Here is a 27,888-nt window from a genome sequence, read left to right as displayed (position 1 = left end):
AAAAATCTTCTTCTCTGAAACTACTGAGACAAATTTGACCATACTTGGCCATAATCATTATTAGGGTATCTAGTTTAAAAAAATTTGTCCGATGACCCCGCCGTCCAACCATCATGGTCGACTTGGTTAAAAATAGAGCATAGGGGTAAAATGCAGTTTTTGGTTTATATCTCTGAAACTAAAGCATTTAGAGCAAATCTGACAGGTGGCAAAAATGTTCATCAGATTTAGATTTATCTGCCCTGAAATTTTCAGACGAATCCGACAACCCGTTGTTGGGTTGTTGCCCCTGAGTTAGTATTTTTACAAAAATTTTGCAGTTTATTGTTATTATCTTAGATATCATTATAATATCTAATATCTAATACTAATAATTATGATTTTATCCTTATTTTACATGATTTCCAAAGCATCAGTAAATACAGGTGAGCGACACAGGCTATTGAGAGCCTCTAGTTTATAATGGCTCAAAAGGGAAATAAATATTTTTCATGCACAGACTTTGAATTAGTTTTTTACTACCTTTCCTTTAAGTTACAGATATGTATATGTGAAATTCTTGCATCGATCTATTTGAGATTTTTGTCTTGTCTCTTGGAAGTAGCAGAGGCAAGACTTATGAGGGCTGTTCCGGGGTTCAGTGTCAACAATTTGTTAAGTTTATGATTAGGTCAGTTGAAAGGGAACCACTAATGGTATTTCAATGATATTTAATCATATATTTAGTAGTATATTTAATCAGCAGTTGTTTTAAACAATTATGTATATTATCAGGTGCAGGAGCAGTAGAAGATTGTCTCCCCTGTCCTGGAGGGTACTATTGTGACCAAGAAGCACAGACAGGACCAACAGGACTCTGTGATGCTGGCTATTACTGTCCTGCTAATGACACCACCATCTCACCAACACCCAGTGGATTGATGTGCCCAGTAGGATATTATTGTCCTCAGGGGTCAGCTGAAGCTATTCCTTGTCCACCAGGGGAATATCAGAGCAATGTAGGGCAGTCTTCATGTATCCCTTGTCCAGCAGGATCTTACTGTACAGTAGACCCAGTGACATCAGTACCATCACTGATTGACTGTCCACCGTATCACTACTGTCCTTCAGGTTTGTATCAACAGGGGATCAGCTATATTTGGAAAAGGGTTTATAACTGTCAAGTGGAGGTCCATGTGACTGTGATAAGCTGTTATAATGTTATTTTTGCATACATTTGTAGTCCGGGGAAATTTAAGTAAGCCTTCTCGTTCTTTTAATTCATAAATTTGGCCTCTGAAGAATTGACCACGGAACTGTTTTGTTTGTTTGTACTATGTACCTTTAAACCTTGAACATATCTTGGAGGGAAATATAAATACATTTGTTTGTTCATGTTTTTGACATCATTTTATATATGCAATATTCTTGTAAATAAGAAGTTATGATGAGATTAACAAAAACATATATATTTTAATTAATAGATTATTAATTAGAAGATAGGTCTAAAAAGCTTTTCATAATGATCTGATGCCTTCATACGAAAGATTGTTGACTACTATCAATACATCCTATATAAATAAATTATTATATATTTACAGGAACCATCAATCCATACATGTGTTCCAATGGTACATTCACTTATGCCAACATGACAAGACTAGAACAAGCAAATGAATGTCTGTCATGTCTACCTGGAAAGTATTGTAGGTCAGTGTCTTCTTACCTTTCCTTTCAATTTATCATTCTTTACATGTTTTACAAGTAATGTATATTTTTATTATACAGGATATTACAAAACGTTACATGTTTGTCAAGGTTGTTAACCTTAGAATATACCAGGTATGATTGTCCTGAACATGCATGAAATATTTGCCACTGGACATTAAGCAACCAACAATCAATACCTCGGATTTGTTCAATATCATAGCAGCTAGTATAGACACTTGTCTTAGATATCTATCTTTGTTGAACGATATGCTACGTAGCTAGCCTATCAAAATGGCTTCAGGAGTAATAACCTTTCCAACGCCATTTTGTATATTCTAGATAGCATGAAATTTTTAGGCTATCTAGATCGATCTAGCAGCTAGGCTAGCTGTTAGTTCAGAAGTTAAAATCTATGTAGCCATATGTAGCAGCTACGATATTGAACGCAACCCAGGTATGAACATTTTATGAGATTCTGACTATGTAGGAAGTGGATGATAATATATTGTGAAAATTCTAAATTTTTTGCATGAATTTATTTATTGACTGTTGAACAAAGGACAAAAATGTAAGATTAATTATTGCCATTTTCAAAATTGCCGCATACAGATAATGCAATCAAAATTTAGCATGCAAGTTTTTATTTTCTTATCCCATCACAATTTTCACAATAATAAAAACATTGCAAAAATATCTGAGTTAACAGTACATGTACTTTGAAAGGAAATGTAATAATCACTTAATATTGAAATTCTGTATTTGAACTAATATATTACTACAAGATACTCCCATCACCTGCAAATTTAAGGGTATGTTTTTACAACTGCAATCTTGAATTACTTTACAATACTAAAATATTTTATGCTCAATTATAAAAATTTCTTTTTCTTTATTTTAGGTCAGGAGAGATAGCAGATGATTGCCAGGCAGGTTACTATTGTAAATCTGGTGCACGGGATGATATACCAACAGTGACAGCTAACTTTACAACTTGTGTAGCCAATGATGAGTGTGCTGGGCAATGTCCTGTTGGTCATTATTGTCCAAAGGGAACAGTACTTCCAGTAGATTGTCCAGAACATACATACAGAGCTACAGTTGGTGCAACACAGGAAATAGATTGTGACCCATGTCCTGCTGGATTTTATTGTGCTTTAGGTAAATTATAATAGAAAAAAAAAGGTGATAAAGCCTTTTAATGTTTCAGATATTCTTAATTTTGGTCTTTATTTAAAGTGGTTCTATAGCTAGGTTTGTGTAATGATATGAATTATGTAGTTAATTAAAAACAAATGGAATTGTTTAAAGTTTAAATAAATTATGTTACACTTTCATATGACAGTATATAGATCTTGTATATTTTACCTCATTCTGATCTTTAGAGAAAAATTTTGGTGACATTTTTTTGAAACAAACATGGCAGCTGGAAGAAAACCATATTTTCATAAAGAATTTGATGCAAAATAATATTTGTATTGATTAGGTGTAGAGAATGGTATTCCCTGCCCTGCTGGTTACTATTGTTTAGAAGGTAATGGAACTACAGATTGTCCCGTCTTGACATATCGTGACACCACAGGAGCAGCCTTGTTAGACGATTGTCATGGTTGTACTGCAGGATACTACTGTGAATATGCAGGTAATGGCTAGTGTTACAAACAATAGGACAATTCAACAATGATGCTCATAGATATATATTCAAGCATTATAAAAAAATATCCCTGTATGCTATATTTTAATTGTAAAAAGGGTTCACTTAAGTCATACCTTGATTTCATAATTTTAAAAATGTCTTAAACATTACACTATCATACAATGAAACTTATTTAACAGTTAACTAATGATGCATAAAGACAGTGAATTGCTTCACTCTACCTTTAGAATGTAATAGAACATTAAGGGCAACTTACATATTAAGATTTACTTATACATTCAGAGTAACTTATTCATTAATGGTAACTTATACGTTAAGAGTAACTCCTAATAATATTTTAAAATAAGGAAAATTTGTGTGTATGTTTTGACTTTATTGTTGCTGTACATCTGCTTATAAATGAAATATTGTTAAATGGAAACAATGTATAAATAGCTACATATACTAAATATTTTTAATTTTGATTGACTGATTATCGATCTCCTGTTATTTTGATTTCAGCCATTGTTGACCCTACTCTGTATCCATGTCCAATTGGTCACTACTGTTTGGAAAGAAGTGAACCAGCATTGTGTCCAGCTGGTACCATGAGGAATGAGACTGGAGCAGCTAAACCAGAAGATTGCCCAGACTGTCGACCTGGATACTACTGTCCAAATGATACTATCAACACATACGGAATCCCATGTAGAGAAACATATGAATGCCCTGAAGGAGCCTCAATTGAAATAGATTGTACACCAGGCTATTACTGTAATGGAACAACAGGTTTGCCTCCAATATGTTGGGCAGGATATTATTGCCCGAATGCAACAGATACACCCATTCCTTGCGAATATCCCGACTATTGCCCTGAAGGCAGTAACATGACTCTGAAATGTGACCTTGGTTATAGAGCATTGGATCATGCTGGTATTCGTTATAATGTAAACGTCTCTTGTGATATATGTCCTCCTGGTACCTATGGTAACCATACAAATCGTACAGTCTGTGAAACTTGCCCAGCTGGGTACTATTGCCCTGAAGGAACAGGCCATGGAGATTCGAATCCTTGCCCAATTGGATATTATTGCCCAGTAGGATCTGATCACGCCACTCCATGCCCTGCTGGTATGTTTGGCCAAAAAGTACGAGCTGAAGGTTTTGGAGAATGTTATCCATGTCCAACAAATACTTTCAATGACTTGGAAGGTGCAACAAAGTGTCGACCGTGTGGTAGTTCATCATACTCAAATGGAAATGCATCAGTCTGTACGTGTCTTGGTCAGTACAGAAGTTTCCAGGAATCAAATGGGGCCTGTATTTGTTTGTCAGGATATATTTATTACGATGAGGTTGATACACAAAAGAGTGTGGATAATAGTGACATGGACTGTCAACAAATTGTTGATGTGAGATGTTCAGAATATGAAGTCAGATTAGCATCAAGCAGAACATGTGTCTTATCAGAGACCGTTAATTGTGACCCAGCTTGTCCAGATTCTTCGGGATATCTGGACACTGAATTAGGAGTGTAAGTACACATTTTTCATTCTTTGATAGATGAAATCACATGAAGAAGAACTGTATTTTTATGTGTATATTCATACTTTTTCAGGAGCGTTCATAAATTTTTCATTTGGACACTAAATTAGTTTGAAATAGTTCAAGGATTGTTGTAGAGGGTTGCAATTAATGAACCTTATGTTGATAATGGTTATTTCATACCATCTCCATAATTTCATATTAAAGTGTTTTAAAGATTCAATTCCAGTTGGTTCAAACCAAAAAAATAACTATTAAAATTGGTATTTGCTTCCTATCAGCCTATCTTGTGGCATTTATGAGTAGGAGCAATGACTGTTCACTTCTTAGCCAGAACATTGTATACAGGAGGGTTGACTTGTCTTCTTGTTACCTTTTGAGTTATATTATTATTCACATGAAAAATCTACTTCAGAATGTCAGTCAAGTTCAAAGTAAGGGTCTGCACACTTATATCACAGTAACATGTTTTTCTCCTGAATATTGTTGGAGGATTGACCAACTGTGATTAAACCCCCATCTATCAGGTGGAAACCCTATCAATAATATTACAACTGAATCTTTAAACTTTTCAGATTAAGGAGTAACATTGTATATAGTTGTGAATATGTGATATTGATCTTTCATTAATACAACATTTATAAGACAGTAAGATCTATAAAGAAGTGATTGAAAATAAAGAATTGCAAAATATATTTTATAATTTTTAATATTTAATTGTAGATGTATGTGTTCTACTTATACTGACCCAGATACCATCTGTGATTCCACCTGTCTAGCAACCACATCACCCACTGTGACATCATCTCTTCAGGCAGATGGAAGTGTTGCTGTGACAACTACTGATCCAGTCTCTGGAAACGTTACTGTTGAGGTAAATAAGACCAAGCAAAATTCTCAGCCCAGTTTACGATTTAATAGACTTTTTATGATATCACTGTCCTTCATGACATGTAATGCCAGTTTTGCAATAAAAAACTTAAAAGTGTTTTGGTTCAGTGAACACTTTGGCAATAATATCTTTACATTAAATCATAATTGAACCGAAAGTTCCTGTCTTTCATAAATATTCGAATATTTTGCCAATGAGATATTTTAACTGTTAAAGGGAGATAAGTCATTTTATAATTCAGGCATAATACCTTCGATAAATTAACCATACAGAAACTGTATTTAAAATCTTTCGAATAATTGTTGTAGAAGTTTAAGAATGGATAAAGACAAATACTTATATATTTAAGTTTGCTTTTTAAGGATCTTTACTTTTTAAATAAAAAGGATTTGTAATGCCTAAAAGGCTTTTTTTTTAATTTGAAAAAATAATTTACAAAAAAATTCATTGCACCATAAAATAAAAAATACTGTGCTTGATAAATCTCACCATTAAGAATTTCTATGAGTAAAAGAGAGCATTCTCTCAATGTTTGAGAAAAAAAAAAAGGACAGAGGTCATGTGAAATCATTGAAAGTGTGATAACTATTTGTGAAAAGTTGACCCGCCATTAGTTTTAGTGTTGATATTAATAAATTTACATAGTCCATTCTATTTTGTAGACGTTATCAAATGTATATGGACCTATAGAAGCAACTGTTGGAGAGTTAGATGTAGTTGTTGTTAGTTTCTGGGGAGATAGGATTACTGGTAGTTTATACAGAGATGAAGCAGAGGCACAGGATATCTTCTGTGAGTATTACTATACTTTATTTTTACTGGTATAGGTCATTAGTAAATGTATATCTTGTAATTTGGAATAAATTTTCAAAGATGTTTTATGATATTTGTCAGAAATACCTTATTTAAAGCTCTCTAAATGCCAACCATATTCTTTGTGCTTGCAACAGTAGTATAGATATTACTGTGGATTCATTATTATTCATGGAGTACTAAATTTTGGTGGATTTCCTGGGGATATTACAACCACAAATTTATGTGTACAATGAAGTACTAATTCCCTATCAGACTTGTGTTCAGACTTTCCAATACTATGAAATCAAATATCTACGAAAAAGACAGTTTTCCCTCAATCCAGGAAAATTGGTACCGTCGAAAATAAATGAATCAATCAACAGTACCTTTTCTTGAACTGTTAGGGGAAAATCATATCTGTTTTTAAAACTTTTTTCATATTATTTTTTCAGTGTCAATTGATCAAATGATTGAAAATGGAATCACAAACAGTCTAGGAGGATTTGGCAGACGTCGTCTCTTAGCATCCACTACTGTCCCAACCAATCAGATATCTAATGTAGTCTTGTGTCTAGAACTGAACGATATGATCTTTTTCAAGATTCGGATTAATACAACAGATAGAACCCAGAGTAATTACCCTGTATATGACAAAGACCATCTTTTCAGCACCAATCCTTCATTTGATTTTGGACCATTTACAGACCTGGGATCACAGATCGAGAATACCAATGCTAATATCTCCACCTTTGCCTTTGTCTTCTCAGAATCAGGAAACTTTGTTTTCTATGATAATGCTGACAGTAGCCTGTAAGTTATCTTTATTTACATAAAAGTCTTCACATTTTTTATAGGGAACTCTACCAGCACAAAATTTAGGAGGTGTTTGTTCAGCAGTTCTTTTTTTTTTTATAGTAGTAAAATTGCAATTTTGCCATGATAATTTTAATCTGAGATTTTCTAAAAGTAATGGGTTTGTGGCTATCTTTGATTTGTCCATTTAGTATCTTTTGGATACACATGAAGTATGAAATAGTGTTAAATGTTTCTTAAGGTGAAACACTTGATTGTGAAAAAAGGACAAAATCAAGTTTTAAAAGGCTTATTGAAGAAAATAGTGTCTGTACTTTAATGTTTTCGTTATGTAGTCTATATACTCATGTTTTTATTAATCATCGTTATATTTTTATAAAATCTTTTTTACATTATAATGCTTTACAGGGTAGTATATGTCAGTGTACAGCCATCCGGTACAGTCTGTCCACCTGGATCATCTACAGTACAACCAGCAACCTCAGCTAATCTTAACAATCTAGGTTTCTACAAGTCGGATCCATCTAACGTAGAACCAGACTGGGGACTTATTATAGGTACATCTTTTTTAAACTTATACCTATAAATTAGTTTCTAGATTCTTGTCATATTTTGCTTTGATTTATTTCTTGAACTCTTTTTATTTACATTTCATATGTCTCGCAATTTTTATTGAAAATTTAAAAAAAATCAAAATTAAGTCATTGTTTGCCTTTTCATATTTTGGAGATATTAGTATGATTTCTGACATATAGTATTATAGTTTGTAAGAAAGCAAGTATTAAAAGTTAGGGGCATGTACCTCATAAAAAAAACAACAAAAAAAACACAACATGAAAACTTGGAAAATATTTTTGCAAATGGTTATTATTGGTGCGTTACTTTGGGTAATAAAAGGTCGAACTTTTTGCTGACCACTTTCAAGAAAATTTATTGGTATATTAAGGTTCCAACAATATGATATATTTAAAACACTTGGAATTTTCTGAATTTATGAAACACATGAACAAATTATGTAGTAATAGTCATAATTGAATATTATTTAGGAAAATTATTCATCAGATAAAATGAATTATTGTTTTTAGCCTTCTTATAAATTCTGTACTCTTCTGTGAATAATTTCATTCAGTACTTTTGGTGTGACTGACTTCTTTTTTCCTGTTTCTAGGAATGATTGCATTCTTTGGTGCCTTGGTATTACTGTTAGTAGTAGCAGTAATTGTTTGGAGACCAAGAAATGCTGGTATCTATCCAATGAAACACTGGAAACCACAATATCGCAGTCTAGGAGCACCACCACCTGTACCCAAATATCTCAGATATGATGATCAGCACTGGCCTGAATCTTCAGAAGGGTAAGTACAAAGTGTATATGCACTACTGCCTGTACCTTAATATCTCAGAAAATAAGATGTATAACACGTACTAGCATGATTCTTAAGAAGTGTAAGTATCTAGTTGATGAATGCTACCACCTGCCACTAAATATCTCAGAAAAATATGATGATCAACACTGCTCAAATTTTGCAGAATATTGAGTACTATGAATAGGAGCACCACCACCTTACCTTATGATGATCTAATCTGGTCTTATGTAGTGGGGGAGTACAATGATTAGGAACACCACCTGTACCTAAATATTTCAGTTATGGTGATCAACACTGAGTCTGCAGACAATTAGTACTAAGTTTGGGAACACATTATTTTGATTTGATCCATGATGTAAAAATAAAGGAAATACAAATCAATTAGGACACATTCAGTCTAAAATATTAAACAACAGGATGAAGAAAGTTACATGAAGTCTGTTTTATATTATCTCTTATTTAATAGATTAAACTTTAGTTTTTTATAGTTAATATGTTTCAGAATAGTTCCTATGGTTTATAGAATAATCTTGTATAAATTTTCAGTTTGTATTTTGTTTGGAATATTTCTGATCTATAAAACACATTTTGTGACCTTTTCAGACTGTATGGAGATCTAGGAGTAAGAGATAAAGGTGACGGAGCTGAATCTGATGTACTTGCATCAATGGGTATGTTAATTTATATTATAATTGTGTTAGTTGTGCTTCACCTCAGAAACACTTATTTGTGTCTCACTTCTCCTAAAGATTTTATCAATGGAACATATAGATATGTGGGAAACTTCTCATTTCAGGTGATTGTCCATTTTTCCAATTTACTAGTTTATTTTATGATTGACATCATTGGAAACAGAATTTTAATTACCTTAACAACAAAAAGGAAGTAAAAGGATTTGTTGTATTGCATTTTGTATTGCATTAGAAAATGCTCAATACACATTTCACTCAAGAGATTTTATTTTTTTCAAACCATGCTATCTTAGAATGGAAATTTTTATTCTGCATCTATATTTTATTTCACTGTTTCAATATACTCTAAATTCAGAAATTATTGCAAGGTTTTTATGAATGTGAATAATGCGACTGGGTGGGTATGGCATTAATACGAACTCACATTCTTATATCTTATACATATATCTATATGTAGCTTTTACTGAAATATAAATATTCTGTCAGTTTCTTCCATTAATGATAAATGCACCCAAATATTTCTGAATTTACAGTAGTTGAATTGAAAGAAACATATTACTCAAATTTCTTCTTAAAATTCCACTGTTTCAACTAATAACTTTTCTTTTCTTTAACAGCTGTCAAGGGTGAAGATGACTTAGAAAATTTCAATGTCCGTGTATTCTATGATAAACTTGAAGACCAGAACTTACACATGGCGTCACAACTGGCCCGACAACAGGAAGATCTTAGCCAGTTCTATAAGAAGATCTGTGAACAGAACGATGAACTGAAGAAACTTTTGCAGAGCTTAGACCCTGCCAAACTAGACGAGCTTCAGAGGAGAATGGAGGATAGAGAGCGACAGAGAGATGGATTACAGGGTGCTGCTGGACCCACATCTGTCAATGCCAACATAAATATGGGAGCTGCTGGAAAATTGAAATTTGCTGGTAAGAACTGAATTCCTTTTCTGTGAAAAGATTTCTTTTATTGAATAAGGGTTTGTCATAATTCTTTTTGATCGATTTGCACATGATTTTATGCCCCACTGCACTTAGGGGCATTATGTTTTTCGTTCTGTGCGTCCGTTCGTTTGTTTCGTTCGTTCGTCCGTCTGTCCCGCTTCAGGTTAAAGTTTTTGGTCAAGGTAGTTTTTGATGAAGTTGAAGTCCAATGAACTTGAAACTTAGTGCACATGTTCCCTATGATATGATCTTTCTAATTTTAATGCCAAATTAGAGTTTTGACCCCAATTTCACGGTCCACTGAACATAGAAAATGATAGTGCGAGTGGGGCACCCATGTATTATGGACACATTCTTGTTTCTACTGTTTTGATATATACTACAATCAAATTTGCATGTGAATTAAACGTAACTTTGTAACTGATTCATGCAGTAATGTACCTTAGTAAATCTCCATTTAAGATTAAGGAGGCTTGCAATTTCAAGTATAAAAACTATAAAGATTGAATGATAAGGAAATAAAACAGTGAATTTGACTAACAAAATAATGCCAAACTATAAAGACAACCACAGCATACTTAGGTATCCATCCTGATTACTCTACCAGCTTGTACCGCCAGAAGGTGTTGGTTCACTTGACTTGTTTATTACAAAATAATGCTTAAATATTGCCTCAACTAACATGTCTAAATCATTAAATCCATTTATAGGAGGCAGTAATAGAGAGGGAGAACTGATGGCTGCCTTACAACTCCTACTAGAAAGACTGAACACTGGTAACATTCCCGTCAACCAATCTGTATTGGACCAACTACAGAAGGGTGGAGATATCAAACATCCTGATACCTATACAACTAATATAACTAACCTACCAACTGGTACTGGGGGTAAACAGGTAAGAAAATACCTCAGAAAAGTCAAACAAAATGACATACTATAATACTAGTACTGGTAATAGTTGTACTGTTAGGAGTATAAATTGTGTCTGACTTGTAAATGTCAAATAACCTCATTCCATGTTTAAAGTGGTCATTTGTAGTTTTGGACAAAGTATATTTTTGTTTCAAAGTCCATTGAACCCAAATTCAAATATTTGAAAAGTAAGATATTTTGTTTCAGGGTGATCTGTTGAGAAAACAGAATAATGAGAAGATGCAATTAGAGAAGGAATTAGACAGAGAAGAACGTGAAGCTATGGAAAGATTTATACAGACAGAAGAAGGGAAGAAACTAGAGAAAATGGGACCAATGACAACTGAACTGGCTGGCAAGCTCCAGGGTAAGATTTGTTAACTGTATTTTTCATAAAATAATGAAGAATCACAACAAATTGACAAAAAAAATGCAGATGTTATGAAATTCAAATAAATTCATGTAATCATGAAGGATTTTCCGAGAAAATAAAGCCTTTGTCTTTAAATTATCAGTTAAATGTTACAATATTTGGGCATAATAATGCAGTAGATTAAACGGATTTTAAATGGATAGAAACTACTTCAGTTAAATTAGACAGCCATTTCTTATATTTTAATTCAGAATTAATGAATGCATTTATTATTACATATCATCAAAACTTGTATGTAAAATTTATTAATATGACTTAAATGGATCCTTTATTGAAATGTTACTTATTTGAAGAAAAATAGTGTAATTGGAACTAATTTTCTAGGTGATCTGAATGACGCTAAAGTCAAAGACATCATGTCAAATTATGAGAAGAATTTCGATTCCAACATGTCTAAATTTGAATCTGAAAAAGATCGCCAAGCTGCCGAGCTCAGACGTAAACTTGCTGAGAAGAGGAAGAGAAGAGAGGCTCAACTTCGAGAGAAGCATAATAGAGAGGTAATTTATATAAAGAATTATAGCAAGCTAAAGATTTTCAAACTTTAAATTTTTTTCTGTTTTTTTGAAATAACAGCAGATCAAATAATCATATATACCTATGTGATTCCATCTAGATCTTTACTTAGTAAAGCACATAATTTCCCAGAGTTCTCGAAAAAATTTTTAGTCTAGTGGTTATTAGGAATATCAGGTGGTCCAAGGGTAAATATGGTTTGTCAGAAAATACTTGCTATCAATTATTTTCCTTTATGTCAGTATATATAAATTAGGCACAATTTTGCATAATAATTATTGGTTCCATATTAGATATTGATATACACTGTATAGTTTGTAATCAGGAGCTATACTAAATACCAGACAGCCTAAAAAAAGGAATAAAACCACCACAAACTTTTAAGTTGGACATCAGGACAGCCACTACACTCAAATTTTGTGAATCTACCAGATTTTTGGTGATCAGGACCTGTCCAACAGGACTGCCAGTTTTCGAGAACACTGACTTTCTTTTGATAAATAGATGAATGGATTGAAAATTTGCAAAAGCGTTGAAATATTACTTATTATACCTGTGTTATACATATTATAACTGCTTTTAAATTTTAACACAAAAAAATATTATAGGCTGAAGACAATGGACTTCCACCATTACCTGAAGGAGAAGGAGACAACCATGCTGATGTTAAGATCAGAATGACTCAGTCCACTTTCGACACTCTGCAGGCAGAGAATACCGCTGGAACGGCTAAAGGAGAAATGGACATGGAGCACACACTCTCTGATGAAGAAAGAAAACAGATGTCAGAAAAACTCAAAGATCATCTTGTAAGTTCCTGAAAAATGTTTTAATTAAGTTGAATACTGTAAACCCAACTTATTTTAGCAGACACTTTCTTTCCCATTTAGCCCTTTCCACTTAATTTCCATTTATTTTTGCAATTTTCTAATTTTCTTTGATGTATTTATCTGAGGAAATATACAAGTTTTACATATATACACGACGATTTATATTCGCATAATTTTTCTACTCGCAAACATAAATCTCTCATGAAAATTAGTTGGTTTACAGTAGATCCAGGTTAGCTCAAATGATTGAAGCTTGCTTGTTTAACCTACTTTTGATGAATCTTTAAGAGAAAGAGAATTTAAACATTCTCATTAACAACTGCGAATTTCATTTCTGAAAAAGTATTTTATTAAGTTGAATAGTTTCAGGTTAGCCCAGATGATTGAAGTTTGGTTGTTTAACATACATTTGATGAATCTTTAAGAGAAAAATAATTGAAAAATATAACTTACACGTAAGAATTTCATTATTGCAAAAAAAAGAAATGTTTTTATTATCACAGCCTAATTTTTTATTTGCAAAAAAAGAGCAGAAAATTTAACAAAAAATGGGAGAACTTTGTAACATCCTGTTCAAATTGATGTGGATATTTTTTTTATTTCATGCCTGTTCAAATTGATGTGGATATTTTTTTTATTTCGTGATGTATAAATTTTTCAGGTTTTAACATTTAACAAATGGGTATACAGTTTACCAAATTGAAACGATTGAAATATAAGTATTATCAAATCTGTTTATAGGAAAGACTTCAACAACAAGGCATTATCACAGACAAGCAGAAGACAGAAGTGTTACAGAAACACATGGAACATGAGATGAATCTAGACAAATTACATAAACAAAGACGAGAACAACAGTTGGCTCACATGAGAGAAAAGATGGCAGAAAGAAAGAAGAAAAAACTGAGAAAACTACAAAATCAACATGATGCTGAGATGAGTGAGGTAATTAATGTTGCAAAATTCTTTTGACATTTATAAAAATTTATATTTATAATAATTGCACAATTCTTTCTGTTCGTTTAAAATTTCCTCAGAGTTTTATTTCATAAAGGAAAGTTGAGTATGTAATTATTTTAACTCAAATGCTCAATTACTGTAAATTCAGAAATTATTGTGAGGTTTTAAAAAAGAGGCGAAAGATACCAGAGGGGCATTCAAACTCATAAGTTAAAAATAAACTGACAATTAATGCTAATAATGCGTCTATGTGTGTATTGCAAAAAAAAAAACTAGCATTATGATATCTAATACATAATTATATATGCAGACAAATTTTCCTCAAATTGCAATTATTAATCTCACATTTTTGTCCTTTCTTCAAAAATCACAACAATAAATGCACACAATAATTTCTGAATTTATAGTACCTTCAAATTACAAAATAACTGAATGGGAATGGCAATAATTCTGCAGTTGCCAAAAGATATTTGAAAAGTTGTAGACTATAGTCTGTAGTCTATAATCTGAAAAGTTGTAAACTGTATTTTAATTACATTACAGCTCTCGTCAAAGATGATTGAGAGTGGAAACACAGATGATTTAGAAAGAGAACTTGAATACCTGAAGAAACTACACCAACAGGAAATGGAGGCCACAGAGGCAGACATGAATGCAGAGGAAAATGAACATCTCAAAACCATTAGTAAATCTATTGATGATGAACACACTGGTGCTCTTAAACAGAAACACAGGGATGTTCTCAAAAATGTAAGTTGCTTTTCCTTGAATAGTTAAGATATTTCTTGTGAAAAGAAGGCAATTTCTGACAGAAACATGGGAATAGTCTCACAAACATATGATTACAGATATTTTGGAATATTTTGAGAAGGGAAATATCTGATCTTAAAGATACATTTAAAAGGACTAAGATTGGAATAAGGAAAGATTTTTCAGGATAAAAACCAAAATATCTTACATTACACAGGGATCCATTATACAAGAATGATAACAAAATAATGTGTCAAAGACACTTTTTTATGTGACGGCTGAAATATTTTAAAGGGAATTTTGCAAATGTACACAATGAAAAAGAAATAGTTAGGTAAGAATTTATCTGAATATACAAAATATTTTGGTCTTTTGCATACTGAACGTGTTTTAAAATCCTTTTTGTTTTATAGCTTGTTGATAACTGCCCTGAAGTACAAAAGGTCAATATGCAGAGACTGATGGACGATTACAGAAAAGATATGGAGGTACTCAACCAAGACCTAAATCTGGAAAGGAACAGACAACTTAGTGAAACAGACGTAAGTAGTTAAATGGTCAACAGGTTTTTCCATTGCTTTATTTAAATTAATTGTTGAACGATTTACATATAAGATATTAGGATTATAGGAAGGAGTGTTATAACATTTTGTAATTCCCAACTCAAATTTTTAGTTCTTATATCACAATGTGTTTTCAGATGTTTATAGTAAGGCTTTACCAATGCTGAACACATTTTTTAATGCAGTATCATGGAGCATGCAATAAAGGTTAAGATTTTTTTGAAGGATTTGATACTTACTGTTTTAATGATATGTCTTGATTCTCTGAAAAGTTGTGATTTTGTGTAGGCAATGCTGTTTGGCAGCCTAGAGATTCCTCACTCTAATACATAATAAAGACAGAGTCGAAACAATTAAAACTAGGGTACAGGAATATTTGATATGTACTAATCTAAGTTGATATTACTATGGTAGATAAAAACACCTAAAAATGAATCTTACTCTTCTTCTAGGCTAAACTTGCAGCAAGAAGAGCAAGAAGATTACAGGAAAATCAGAGAAGAACAGATGAAAATGAGGCTCAGAGACTAATGGCTGAACAAAATAAACAACTGAGATCAGGTGGTGTGACCTCTTCAGATGTACCACCAGATACTGACCTTTCACATGTACCAGAGGTCAAATACCAAGAGTCTGCTGAAGGCAAAGCTTTGAAAAATCAGCATGTAAGTTTCAGAGAATATCATATTGTAACGTCATAGGGGTTTGTCAGTTTCCTTGCATTACATAGTATTGGTCAGCAATGAAAGATTAAATATTTAAAGATATAAAAGGCAGTTTATGTTTAGAATTTTCTACTTCACAGTTCTAGCACTTGTTTATTTGTAATTCATGATCATTTAACTATGGGTTGTTCTATTTAAACATACACGGTGTCCCAAGGAAGGCAGTTTAAAATGGGGTTACCAAATATAGAGGCAAATTTAGAATTTCAATTACATTTTCATAATACATGTACTTGACAACCACGCATAGAGGAGATTTTAAAGTGACTACCCTGGGTCCCTTGTATGTTTTTAGGGAACAAACCTTAAGGGGAATATTCTTAATTCTGCATTGATAAGTTATTGAATGGGCACTTGCTAGCTAGAAATATGAAAGTAATAACACATGGGGAGACACCAATTAATACCACTTTGTTTTTTTTACCAAAATGACTACGGACTGATGTGGTTTGTGCAGTACTGCAATAGCAGCAACAAACTTAATAGTAATCATTTTTCTGATCTGAACTGCTTAATTATTTAAATATCATATGTAGAATAGGTTGACTTAAGTTTATTTTGATATCTTACTTTTGGGGAAATAAGGTGCATTATTATATATCAATTGAACTTCTGATAGTAGTTTTGATTTTTAATACTGAAATTATTGACATTTACTTGCAGGAACGTACCCGAGATGATTTACGCAAACAACACAAACATAACAGAGATCAGTTGGCAGAGAAGTTAGACAATGAGGCTCAAAAACAAGAACAAGAATTGCGTAAAGAACATGAGGCAGAGAAAGAGAAACAGCTGAGAGAAAAGAGAAATAGACAGGCTGCTGAAATGGCTTCTAGAAAGGATCTGTCTGATGACCAACTTAAAGCAGTGAGTTTCCTTTAGAATTTTTTGGCAATAATGTGGTTTTAAAAAGATTTTTAAAATTTATTTTGCAAAAGGAGTTAAAAAAAATGAAAAATACTTTGAACCATAATCATGGAACCATTATAATTCAAGAAAACATGGAACCATAATGGACTTTGTTGTAGTTGAGCTTAATAGTCAAAGTATACAATACTAGTTAAGATCAATTGGCTATTGGTGAAAGTGAAGGAAAAAAATGGGAGATAACTCCAATTTCAAATTATGAAAATTTTATTTAGGTTTAATCTTAATCAATACATATTTTACAACTTTTAGATGGTTGATGCCATCAATAAATATAATTGTAATATTTTTTTAGTGTTTAAAACATAAGAATATACAAATAAACTAATTAGAATCAACTCTGATATGGGACGGTTGAACAGATCCGAAAACAAAATGCTCCTCTTCTATCAAAGACTGGGCATAACAATACTATGAATTATTTTTTAGCTAATGGCCAGTCATGAACAGGAACTAGATGACTTAGCTGAACGTCTTGAATCTGATAGAGACCGACAGTACCTCAACTTAAGAGACAAACTAGCCCAGAAGAGAAAACAAAAGATGGAAGAACTGAGACGTAAACAAGATGTTGATCTCACCAAGGAAATGATAGAACAGAAGAAAGAAATGGATGAAATCAGAATGAAACAGGTATAATATAAAATCTTGAGTTCATTAAGTAAAATACTGAAAAAGCAATAGATCAAGTCAGTATATTTCCGATATTGAGACTGATTGCCATTATTTGTAGAAAATGGTGCCATAGGTATCATTAATCTCACTTGTTGGTTTTTTAAACATATTTGACAAAATTTATGCAAAGAAACTGTGTTTATTTTCTAAATTCAGAAATTATTGCATTGTTTTTATTAAAGCGAAAAATGCAACAGTATCATGTTCACAATAGTAAAAACTCACATTCATAATTTCCTTCACAAAACTTATGCAATCCTATTGATAAGATCTACCACTTTTACCAGTAATCAGTGTTTCACGTTTAGAAATGCATGCATTAAGTTCTGAATTTACAATTATTGAGTAAAACATTGATATGTTGTTACAATCAAAATAAAAGCATTAAAGATGTAATAGAATATAGTAATCCATGTCAATTTTTATATTCGTCTATCACAGATGGTTCCATAATATGAAATTTCATTTACAATAGAAACTAGATTTTATAGTAACATTTTATTTACAGGCAAAGGGTGCAGAAAAACAAGCTATAGCTGAAGGTATTAAACAGAATGGTGAAGAGGATAGTGACAAGGTCATCAAAGCTGTCCTAGCTAACAGACAAGCTCAAGTAAGAACATATGGCACATCCGGTTTTCTATCAGTCTTTAATGTCAACAAACTTTAAAAAAAAAAAAAAAACACAAAAAAAAGAATGTTAGATTTAGGAATTTCTTATATATTTTTAAAGTAGATGGGTGATGTTTCAGAATCCAATATTTTCTGGATGGTAATACCTGTTTATAAACTGAGGATGAATTGCTGGATATTTTCTTGAAATATGAGATAAAATCAACAAAGTTCTACATTATCCCTAAATGAGCCTAGGTATGCCTGTCCCAACTGTCTATTTCAAGTTTGTAATGGTTTTTTAACAAATCGCCGCTGTTTTTGAAAATTAGGAACAGTTCAGCAAAGAAGGAGTAAAATCATGACAAACTTTTTTATGATAGAAAATAATGATTGATTTCAAAGTACTAATAAGTATGCTATAATTACAGGAGTTAAATGATTTGGACAAAGAGTTCGCTGCTAAGAGAAAGATCATGGTTGATGATGCTCTAAGTAAACTTCACAATAAATATGATAAACTAAGAGATCAGACACTAAAGAGGCACCAGGAAGAATTAGCTGCATTAAATGTATGTTTCATATTTAATTTAATCATTTGTAATTTTACTTTGATGATTTTTCAATGAGGAAATTTTAATTGAAAAAGTTTTAAGATATCTAAAGGAACAACCTAACCAGAATTAAATAATTGAGCAGTTACACAAACATACGTTGTATTTATACCATTGTAACAAATATAAAGAAAGTGATTTAAATATTTTTCCCTTAACATTTATATTATTCCAACAATTATTGAACGTGAATTAGCATTTAACAAAATTTAGCAAAAAAAATACCACAGGTGACAATAATTTGCAAAAACTAGAAAAAGATTACTTTTGTATTTTTTAATTGTTGGATTGCTGTATCAACGATTCATACCTTTCATCCCTTTTTATTCATAAATGTGCATACATTGAAATTGTAGAAGAAAGGCCTTAGTCCAGAAGAACTACAACACCAGAGGAACCAGTTGTTGAACCAGCATCAGTTAGAGTTATCTTCCCTTGATAAGAAATTGTCTTCTGAAGAACAGGATATAGAGAAAGGAGCCTTGGCTGATTGGGAAGTGGAATATGCCAAATCTAAACTGAACCTAAAGGAGAAACATTATAAGGTAAGTAATTGGTACCAGTTAGATATACTAGATATTAGCAGAGACATATATTATTCAAGATTTGTAACCAACCGTGCAAGACCCTCATGGGTAGCCAAGGTCGTTAAAAACCCCCTTCGTCAAAGATTTGTAACTTCAAAGTCTTACCGAAATCCTGACCATAATCTGGTTTCTTTAATTGCTATGGTTTTTACTAAAGTGCAATTTGGAAGGCTAAATGACAGTGAACACTACTTAGAAGAAAACTAAGAGAATGTCAACGAAATTTACTTTTACCTGATTTAATATAAATAATGCTTATGCTAATTATTTTTTTTTAAAGTAATGTGTTTGTTTGCAATCAGTATGAAAGTATCCTAGTATGCTTAAAAATTTAGTTTTTTTGTTTAACGACTTTAAATAAATATATCCAAGGAAAAATACTTTAACCAACAAGGATAATCACCAGTTTTAAAAATGGCTTATGAAAATATGAAAAATAATGAAATACATTTGTAATTATGAAATAATTTTAAAAATTCATAACATTGTTTTGTAGGAGTTTGCTGCTGCTCTGAAGGAATTCTCACCAGGACATGATGGAGTAAAGGAGGCTGAAAACAATGCCGAGGAACTGGCTTCATTAAAACATGACCTGGAGAAGAAACGTAAAGAAGAAGAAGCTAAACTAAAGAAAGAACAAGAAGGTATAATAGACATTGCCTGACAAGTATTGAATGATACGAATTTGGGGCAATAATTTTTCATTAAAATGTATTTTTTTCAAATTAATAGACTAATTTTCAATTACCTTTTTATAAATGAATGATTGACCTTGGGTCATTTGGGTGAAACAAGCCATAGGACATTGTGATGTGAAGATATTTGCTGTGTGACAACAAATTTTTCCAGAAAAATGCAGCTATTGGAAGATCATGTATATGACAAGATGCCAATCAGAAAACTTCTTGCATCATTTTATTTTTCAAAGTTTACCAGCTTTTAGAATTTCTGTTTGAATTACCAGAAGACAAAAAAGATACATTTTATTTGAAAATTACAGAATTTGAGAAGAATGAAAAGAAGAGACTAGATGCAGAATTGAAGGCCTATGAGAAACAACTTGAACAAGAAACACAGAAAGAAAAAGAAAAACATGACAAAAATGTAGATTCATTGAACAAACGTAAAGAAGATCTGATAAAGGAAAGAAAACTGAAGATGAAGGTAAAATTTGGTATTTGATTCTTGTTAACATACAACTATTCTACATAACTTACACATGAATTTGATAAAAGTCATGAGATTAGAAATATGAAAGCCAAGTTAAAGAAAATTTATTTCGAAAAGCATATAAAGACATTATATTACAACATTTCCAATTGGGATTTAGAATTTATTCTTTGTGAAACTGTGTCTGATCATTGCACAAGTTGAAATCAAACTATTGTGTTCAATATAATTCTTAATTGAAATATGTTTACCAAGATATCAATATTAAACAATTTATAGGAGGAACTAGACAAGTTGAAGCAGTCAGGAGCCAGTGAAGATGATCAAAGGAGACTGATTGAGCAGTATGAAAAAGATCTGAACAGTATACTTAATAAAATGGAAGCAGACAAGATTAGAATGCAGAGCAATCTGCAGGAGAGATTGAAGAAGAAAAGAGAGGAGAGAATGAGGTCAAAGAAAGTAGAAATGAAGGAGAATAGTGAAGACCAGAAACATGAGATGGACATGAGACAGAAGGCAGAATCTAACAGACTTAAAAATGAAGAGGTAAGAATATTAATAATCTCTAATTCTTAGCTGATTTATCCTTTTCTGGACCTGTTGATATTTTTTTTAATCAGTTTGTGGTTTGTTTGATCTCAGTTCTTCATTGCTATAAATTCAATGATAACATCAAATTTTCTTGCTTTCCTCTGAATATCCTATTGTGATGTCATAAAAGCAAGCAACCTGATGATGCCTGATGACCTCACATAGAAAGACCACATCTTTTTGCAGATCGTTTGGAAAAGAAGAATTAATGTAAATAAGAAGATGTGGTATGAGTGCCAATGAGACAACTATCCATCCAAGTCACAATGTATAAAATGTTAACAATTATAGGTCAAAGTACGGCCTTCAACACGGAGTTTGTTTATATATCCTATGAAAATCATTGGGAGAAATAAATAATAAGAGATTAGAAATATGGACAAGAAAAACACAAAAAAATCCCATAAACATATTTATCCCCTGAAATCACAAAATTTAAACTCTGTAAAAATAGACCATAGTATATAATGTAATTTTTTCAAACATGTACAAAATTCAACTTTTTCTATACCTCTTTGGTTAAAATACTTCTATTATGATTATTTACCAGGCTATTGCATTGCAACAGAAGATAAACAGTGGTTATGTACCTATGCCTACACGACCTTCACCTCAAGGTCAAGCAGCAGAAGACACCGCAAAAACTACTGGCCCTTCATCATCAGGACAACCTGACCTTCCCCAGTCTTACTCAATGGCAGCTCCATTGAATGAAGCTGAACTAATGGCATTGCTGATGGCTTCACCAATGTACCAGAAATTGGAAGACATCAAGAAATCTATGGCCAGTGGAGCTCACACACAACCATCTGGTAAACATCCAATGGAACCAGGTAAGTCATGTGACTGTTCATTTGTTTTTAGAATTTACACAGATTTATATAAATTTTGTCAAATTAGTAATCTGCTTGTTTTTTTTAATTATAAATGAAGCCTTTATTTTCTTTTAAAATTTTGTGGGGTACATTACCCTAAATTTCAACTTTAAATTTAAAAAATGAATAATATATTTGCAGGTAAAGGTTTCCAGGAAGATAAGGATACAGAATGGGGAAGCGATGATGTGCTGCAGCCCGTTGATTTGAATCAACTTAATGCTAGAACATTTGTAGTATATAAATTTGGTTCTTTCGTAGCTGATCTTGTTGCTTCAAGATGTCGACATGCACCAGTTACTATTTTACTAGCCAATAAAATACCACCAAGTAGTGAATTGGCTAGAAACCAATATAGGAACTCCTTCCACTTTGATGCCAACAACAGAATCCTTTACATCAGGACAGCTAGACTGGATACTGTTGGAGATTTTATAGTTGTGCTGGTTCACACTATGGCTCACATCAAAGCAGGTTAGTGAATTTTAGTAGAGCTACAGAGAAGGTACTTACCTAGCCAAATATATAAAATAAAGCATTCACCAGTATATCTATATCTACATCTAAAGAAGAGTGAACAGGAAAGAATTTTCACTGAATTTGATATTTTATCTCTTTAGATTTATTCACGTACATCTGCAATTCATCAATGAATGTCTTCCTACAGCTGTGCAGATGAAGAACATCAATAAAACTGCTGTTCTGTTGACACATGGTATCTTCCCATTCTTTTGTGATATTTGTGTCCCATTTTCATGCAACAATGACACTGTAATGTGGGACAATTTGATGAAGGGCTTCTCTATTTTTAGCTTATAGTGCAATAAGAATAAAAACATGCAAATTTCCCCCTCCTTAATGAAGATCAGCAGTAAAAAAGAGAATAAAACCTTTTATACAAGCTTAGCACTAACACCACAAAACTTATACCCTGGCAAAATAAACCACTTTACAATATCCATATTTTATAAATTTTGTTTGCAGGTGATTTGAGGGATGATAGCAATCCTGATTTCTTAAGAGAGTATCACAGAGCGCTGGCCGTTGTCTGTGATGACTTGTTCTTTGCCCGGTATCGTCAATCATCTGGAATCTCAAAAACTTTGGCCAAAAAGAATCCAGGAGTAAGTGTAGAACACGCAGCCCTCCAACTATTGCAGGCAATGTTTGGAGACTGTCGCACAGAAGATGAGAAGATGAAAGTAGTGGAAGACTTGTTGGATGTTAAATTACTTCCTGGTACAGATACAGAAGGAGTCCACTTCAACAAGGAAAGAATGCAACAGAGGTAACTACATCTCTCAAAGCAGCAGATGTGAAAGTTTGCCCTGAAGAAAGCATAAATACTTTCAATTAGACTGTATCCCTATATATTAATGGAAAAGAATATTTCATTGATGAAATAAAATTAGTAAAAGTTCTGCATGTCCTGTTTGATATTGATTTTGTGCAATTGTTTGAAAGGAAGCAGGCATTATTATGGATATGATTTATAAAAAAAAGACATGTTTAGATAATCAAAGCATAATATGAAATGAATTAATAAGAAAATTATCCCAAAATTAAAAAGGAGATGCACAAAAATACACAATAAAAGTGTTTTATACAAGTATAATGAGAAAACTCCTATACTTCATAGGCAATTTAAGATTGCCCAAACAAATATTTAGACATACTCTAGGAAGATAAAAAAAAACATATTATTTTTAAGGAAAAAATCAGATTCCAACATAATATTTTGTACCTTGCATGTAACTGTGCTACAAAGTTAATAGCTGGACTGTTCCATCAGTCATTTTTCATCCTTGAACAAATTGATGTGTGTGTCCAAATTCCTGACTTTCGTTAAATCTGACATGTTTTGTTTATAGATTAGCCAAATTCTCAAGTTTCTCAGCATCCAGTAAGCTTGTGTCTATGTTGGGTGAAGAAGAAGACAAATTAAAGCAGTCTAAGTCTCAAGGAGTTGCACCATCAGTAGACACCAGTCTTGGAGAACTCAGTCACAAATACTCTACTACAGGTATGTCGAAATATCATAGGTCAAAACATATTGGTAGACACTTACCTGGAACAATTTATCTTAAATACTCTTCAGTAATGTTACAATATTTTCAGACTGACTGTTTGGGTTATAATTCATAGTTTGCAAAGGCAGTGGCAGATTCAGCTCCACTCCCCCTTTTTATTTGAAAAAAAACTATCATTTTATGGCATAAGATTGTCAAAAATATTTGCCTTGCAATGTTATCCAATATTTAAACTATTATAGACGATTACCCCCCTCCCCTGCCATTTCCTCATACCCTGCAATCAACTCCTGAAATGTATGAAATATTGAAATGGTCACAACACATCCTAAGAGCACATGTTAGTTGTAAATGGACAACACAGAAAAATAAAAGAGTTGCATGATATTTACTTATTGAAACAAGAATATTTCTATTCCTGGTCATAAATATATTACAATTATCATATAAGAATAACCATATGATTTTCTGTTATTGAAGAAAATAGTAGGTGAAAGTGGATACTTGTAGGTGCTAGTAGATATTCTTAAGCATTTTGCAGCTAGTAAAACTATGTTGTATTGTCATATGTCCTAAATGCCTCCAAAGTCTTTACCAAGTGACTTTTTGATTAACTTGACTGATTTATTTGAAACTGTCGCATGAAAAATGTGTCAAGTGTTTTTGTAAGAATTTTTACAAATAAGTTAATGCCAATAAAATGTTTTTATCATTATAAAGTTAAAACATATTTATTATTCAGATACTGCTTCATCAGCACCACAGCCTCCAATGAAGTTTGTAACTGCTAACATGACAGGCCATGCCTTATGGCAGACATTTGTCAATAGACAAGATCCAGACCTGGAACCAGAAACACCAGTAAAACCAACAGATACTCAGGTTAGTACTGATATCTCTTTAACAATACCTTTAAAACTTCAATAATATTGGTATTACAGAGAAGTCAGTGTATTAAAAACATGATTTATTATGAACTTCTTGAAGCAATGAAAATAATTATGATTAAAAATCATGCTATTGGAATCGAAGCGCACTGTGTGCAGGCATGAGATTATAAAACAAAATGTGTGCAGATGTGCTGCTTATTAAGAGAAAGGATGTTTAACGTTTTATTTTCAAATTTGGATAATCAAAGGTATTTAGAAGTACTCTACAGAAATGGGGGATCAGTGATCATGAGGTCATGTTGTTCTAGTATTTATATGTAAATGTAATTTTTAACTGAATTTAAATAACCTTTTTGACAAAATTAGTTTTTAATGAATTAATTTCATTTACATTTTAATTAAATTTAATTTTTCTTTCAGGAATCATTACAAGATGCCTATGACAATCTGTGTGAAGATTTCACGAAAATTAACAAAGAACTCGTAGAACTGCAGGATAGTTCTAAAGCACTAGAAGAGCTGTCAGCTGGGTCTGATGGCAAGTCAGGCAAACACCAATCTAGTGATTCCACTGAAAAAATGACAAGTTACAAAGAAAGCATAGCCAAACTTGAAATCCAAAAGAAACAAACTGCTGAAAAAATTGATGAATGTTTGAAGAAAATGGAACAGAAGACTGTATCGACTATTGAACCTGAAAGATATGAAGATAAAATACCCAAATCTGGGAAGAAGTCCAAGAAATAAATTTCTCAGCAACTGAATCGACATCGAACTATGCATTTTGTATATTATATACATACAAGTTTTGTTATTACGTTTATCCATGGAACAGAGATATGAATTTTTAATAGATTTTATCCTGTTAACATTTTGCTGTTTTTTGAAATTTAAATATCGCAATCATGACAACCCAGTTGAATGATTCAGGATATAACGATTATATTGATAATTAACCTACAGCGAGACATGATGTTAATTTACATATTTTTTATCAATTTATCATGGATTAAACAATTTCTCAGCCTTTATAAATTTATTATATAATTTGCTTGTAGTTTATCATCTGGAAAACTCTAATTAACAATTATAGTGACGACTTCATTTACAATGAGAAGAAAATTCCCTTTTTAAAAATATTTATATGGAGTTATTTATCGTAATTTAGTAGATACTAATAAGCAAAGCTGTGATAAAATTGTAGTTGATTCCATCCATTTTTAAATATTTATATATGTTGTCTTGCATGATATAAGAGTAATCTTGATTTCCGTCCAGAATTCTGACAATCATAAAAGAGAGTGCCTTATCTTTCAGATATTTGTTCGTCAGCATTTGTATGTAATGGCAGTTGTATTTAGGTAACTTTGATTAAGTTAATTGGTCAGTTATAAATTCTTAAATTATTTTTAAATTACTTTACATATATTTTTAGTAGGCAAGTCATCACTGAAATAAGCTATGGTATTTGTTGTTATATGGAATCAGTTTAGTAATTGTATCTTTTGAATTGTCATTAGAAGAAGAGTTCACATAGGCTATAGACAAAATTACCCCTTTTCTTAGTTAATTATTTATAAGCTTATTATTAAATGAAAGTACATTTGTTTGTCTCTTTTTAATGAAAATTTTAAATAGGGCATGTTCAACTTTCTGATTGAGATGCGAACAAAGCATAAAATTGGAAATTATAAATTTTATCATTATTCTACTGATTATATTTTTTACATTATTATTTGAGATTACTCTTTATTATGCTTTATATATTAACATGTACATTCCATTAGTTTACATGACCTTTGAACCGTCCAAATTTACATTTTTATATTGTATATTATTCATATGATTCTGCATTCAGATAAAATTATTTTTTGCTCGACATAATTTAATTTTCTCATTTAAATGTCTTTTGTATTTGTATATAATCTTATTTTGGTGGCAATATTTTATTTCTGTTTCTTAATTGTTATTAATAAGCATAAAAATGTGCAATACTTGTTTCTTTTCATATGCACAATGTTGACATTTTCACAGATTAGAAATGACAAAAATAATCAAAATTTTGGTATCACTGACTACGGTCTTCCTTAAATTTTTTTAAATTAGTTTTTTTATCAGATTATATTGTGCCTAGGTTAAATATTTTTGCATTATAGTGTCGATTTCATATAACTGGATTTTTTTCTTCTCAATTTTGAAACCACTAATACCTCTATACCTTGATAAATTTTAAATAATTGCAATATGATTGGTTTAGAGATTAATCAAAGTCTATTCTGTTTGTCACTTTTATAGTGTCTCTACATGTATGTTATCATTTAATTTGTTGATGAATAAAACATCTTTACCCATAGATTTGCTTGTCATTGAATAAGCAGTTTGTTTGTGAAAACAGAAGAAACTAAAAAAAAAAACACTTTTATAAACATAGATGAAAAAATATGAAATTTTAATGCATTACATAGAGATAATAATTCATATGCTATCTTTCTAAAAGCAATTACAGACTTGGAAATATACCCTGAAACTATGAAGTATGAATATAGTTTTAGACCTGCTTATCTGTTTGTCTATCAATAATGGTGTTTAGATGAATTGGAAAACCCTTATATGGGATTGGACTAAAACTTAGAGAACTTTACACATTAAAACTTTACATTTTTCTTGGGATGAAAGAAAAGAAGTTAGCAGTATCCTTTAACTTCACTTTCTGCTATATAGATGATGTTCTCTCACTAAATAATTCAAAATTTGGTGACTATGTTGAACGCAATTATCCCATCGAACTTGAGATAAAGGATACAACAGATACAGTTAAGTCAGCCTCATATCTTGACTTACATCTAGAA

General features: G+C 31.8%; 1 protein-coding gene across 7 annotated transcripts in view; it reads left to right on the top strand.

Moving 5' to 3' along the window:
* The window catches only part of LOC127735182 (uncharacterized), a 131,341-nt gene extending 103,949 nt beyond the window's left edge, over positions 1-27,392 (top strand). For all 7 annotated transcript variants that reach the window (XM_052245288.1, XM_052245283.1, XM_052245282.1 and 4 more), the window contains 34 exons: positions 775-1,110; positions 1,581-1,689; positions 2,588-2,847; positions 3,173-3,328; positions 3,845-4,856; positions 5,591-5,741; positions 6,422-6,551; positions 7,007-7,364; positions 7,776-7,924; positions 8,536-8,722; positions 9,338-9,405; positions 10,044-10,358; positions 11,084-11,268; positions 11,493-11,652; positions 12,043-12,218; positions 12,843-13,043; positions 13,806-14,009; positions 14,568-14,774; positions 15,188-15,316; positions 15,790-16,002; positions 16,726-16,932; positions 17,422-17,625; positions 18,176-18,280; positions 18,711-18,851; positions 19,250-19,438; positions 19,977-20,124; positions 20,481-20,644; positions 20,930-21,199; positions 21,795-22,077; positions 22,261-22,593; positions 23,104-23,407; positions 23,991-24,142; positions 24,892-25,031; positions 25,460-27,392. In XM_052245288.1, the coding sequence (XP_052101248.1) occupies positions 775-1,110; positions 1,581-1,689; positions 2,588-2,847; positions 3,173-3,328; positions 3,845-4,856; positions 5,591-5,741; positions 6,422-6,551; positions 7,007-7,364; positions 7,776-7,924; positions 8,536-8,722; positions 9,338-9,405; positions 10,044-10,358; positions 11,084-11,268; positions 11,493-11,652; positions 12,043-12,218; positions 12,843-13,043; positions 13,806-14,009; positions 14,568-14,774; positions 15,188-15,316; positions 15,790-16,002; positions 16,726-16,932; positions 17,422-17,625; positions 18,176-18,280; positions 18,711-18,851; positions 19,250-19,438; positions 19,977-20,124; positions 20,481-20,644; positions 20,930-21,199; positions 21,795-22,077; positions 22,261-22,593; positions 23,104-23,407; positions 23,991-24,142; positions 24,892-25,031; positions 25,460-25,786 (7,673 nt within the window). In that variant the 3' untranslated portion in view covers positions 25,787-27,392. The remainder of the gene's footprint in view (positions 1-774; positions 1,111-1,580; positions 1,690-2,587; positions 2,848-3,172; positions 3,329-3,844; positions 4,857-5,590; positions 5,742-6,421; positions 6,552-7,006; positions 7,365-7,775; positions 7,925-8,535; positions 8,723-9,337; positions 9,406-10,043; positions 10,359-11,083; positions 11,269-11,492; positions 11,653-12,042; positions 12,219-12,842; positions 13,044-13,805; positions 14,010-14,567; positions 14,775-15,187; positions 15,317-15,789; positions 16,003-16,725; positions 16,933-17,421; positions 17,626-18,175; positions 18,281-18,710; positions 18,852-19,249; positions 19,439-19,976; positions 20,125-20,480; positions 20,645-20,929; positions 21,200-21,794; positions 22,078-22,260; positions 22,594-23,103; positions 23,408-23,990; positions 24,143-24,891; positions 25,032-25,459) is intronic.
* The last annotated feature ends 496 nt before the right edge of the window (positions 27,393-27,888 follow it).

The sequence above is a fragment of the Mytilus californianus genome, unplaced genomic scaffold, assembly GCF_021869535.1.
Source record: "Mytilus californianus isolate M0D057914Y unplaced genomic scaffold, xbMytCali1.0.p SCAF_3, whole genome shotgun sequence".
NCBI classification, from domain to species: domain Eukaryota; kingdom Metazoa; phylum Mollusca; class Bivalvia; order Mytilida; family Mytilidae; genus Mytilus; species Mytilus californianus.
This window is presented reverse-complemented; position numbering and strand designations above follow the sequence as displayed.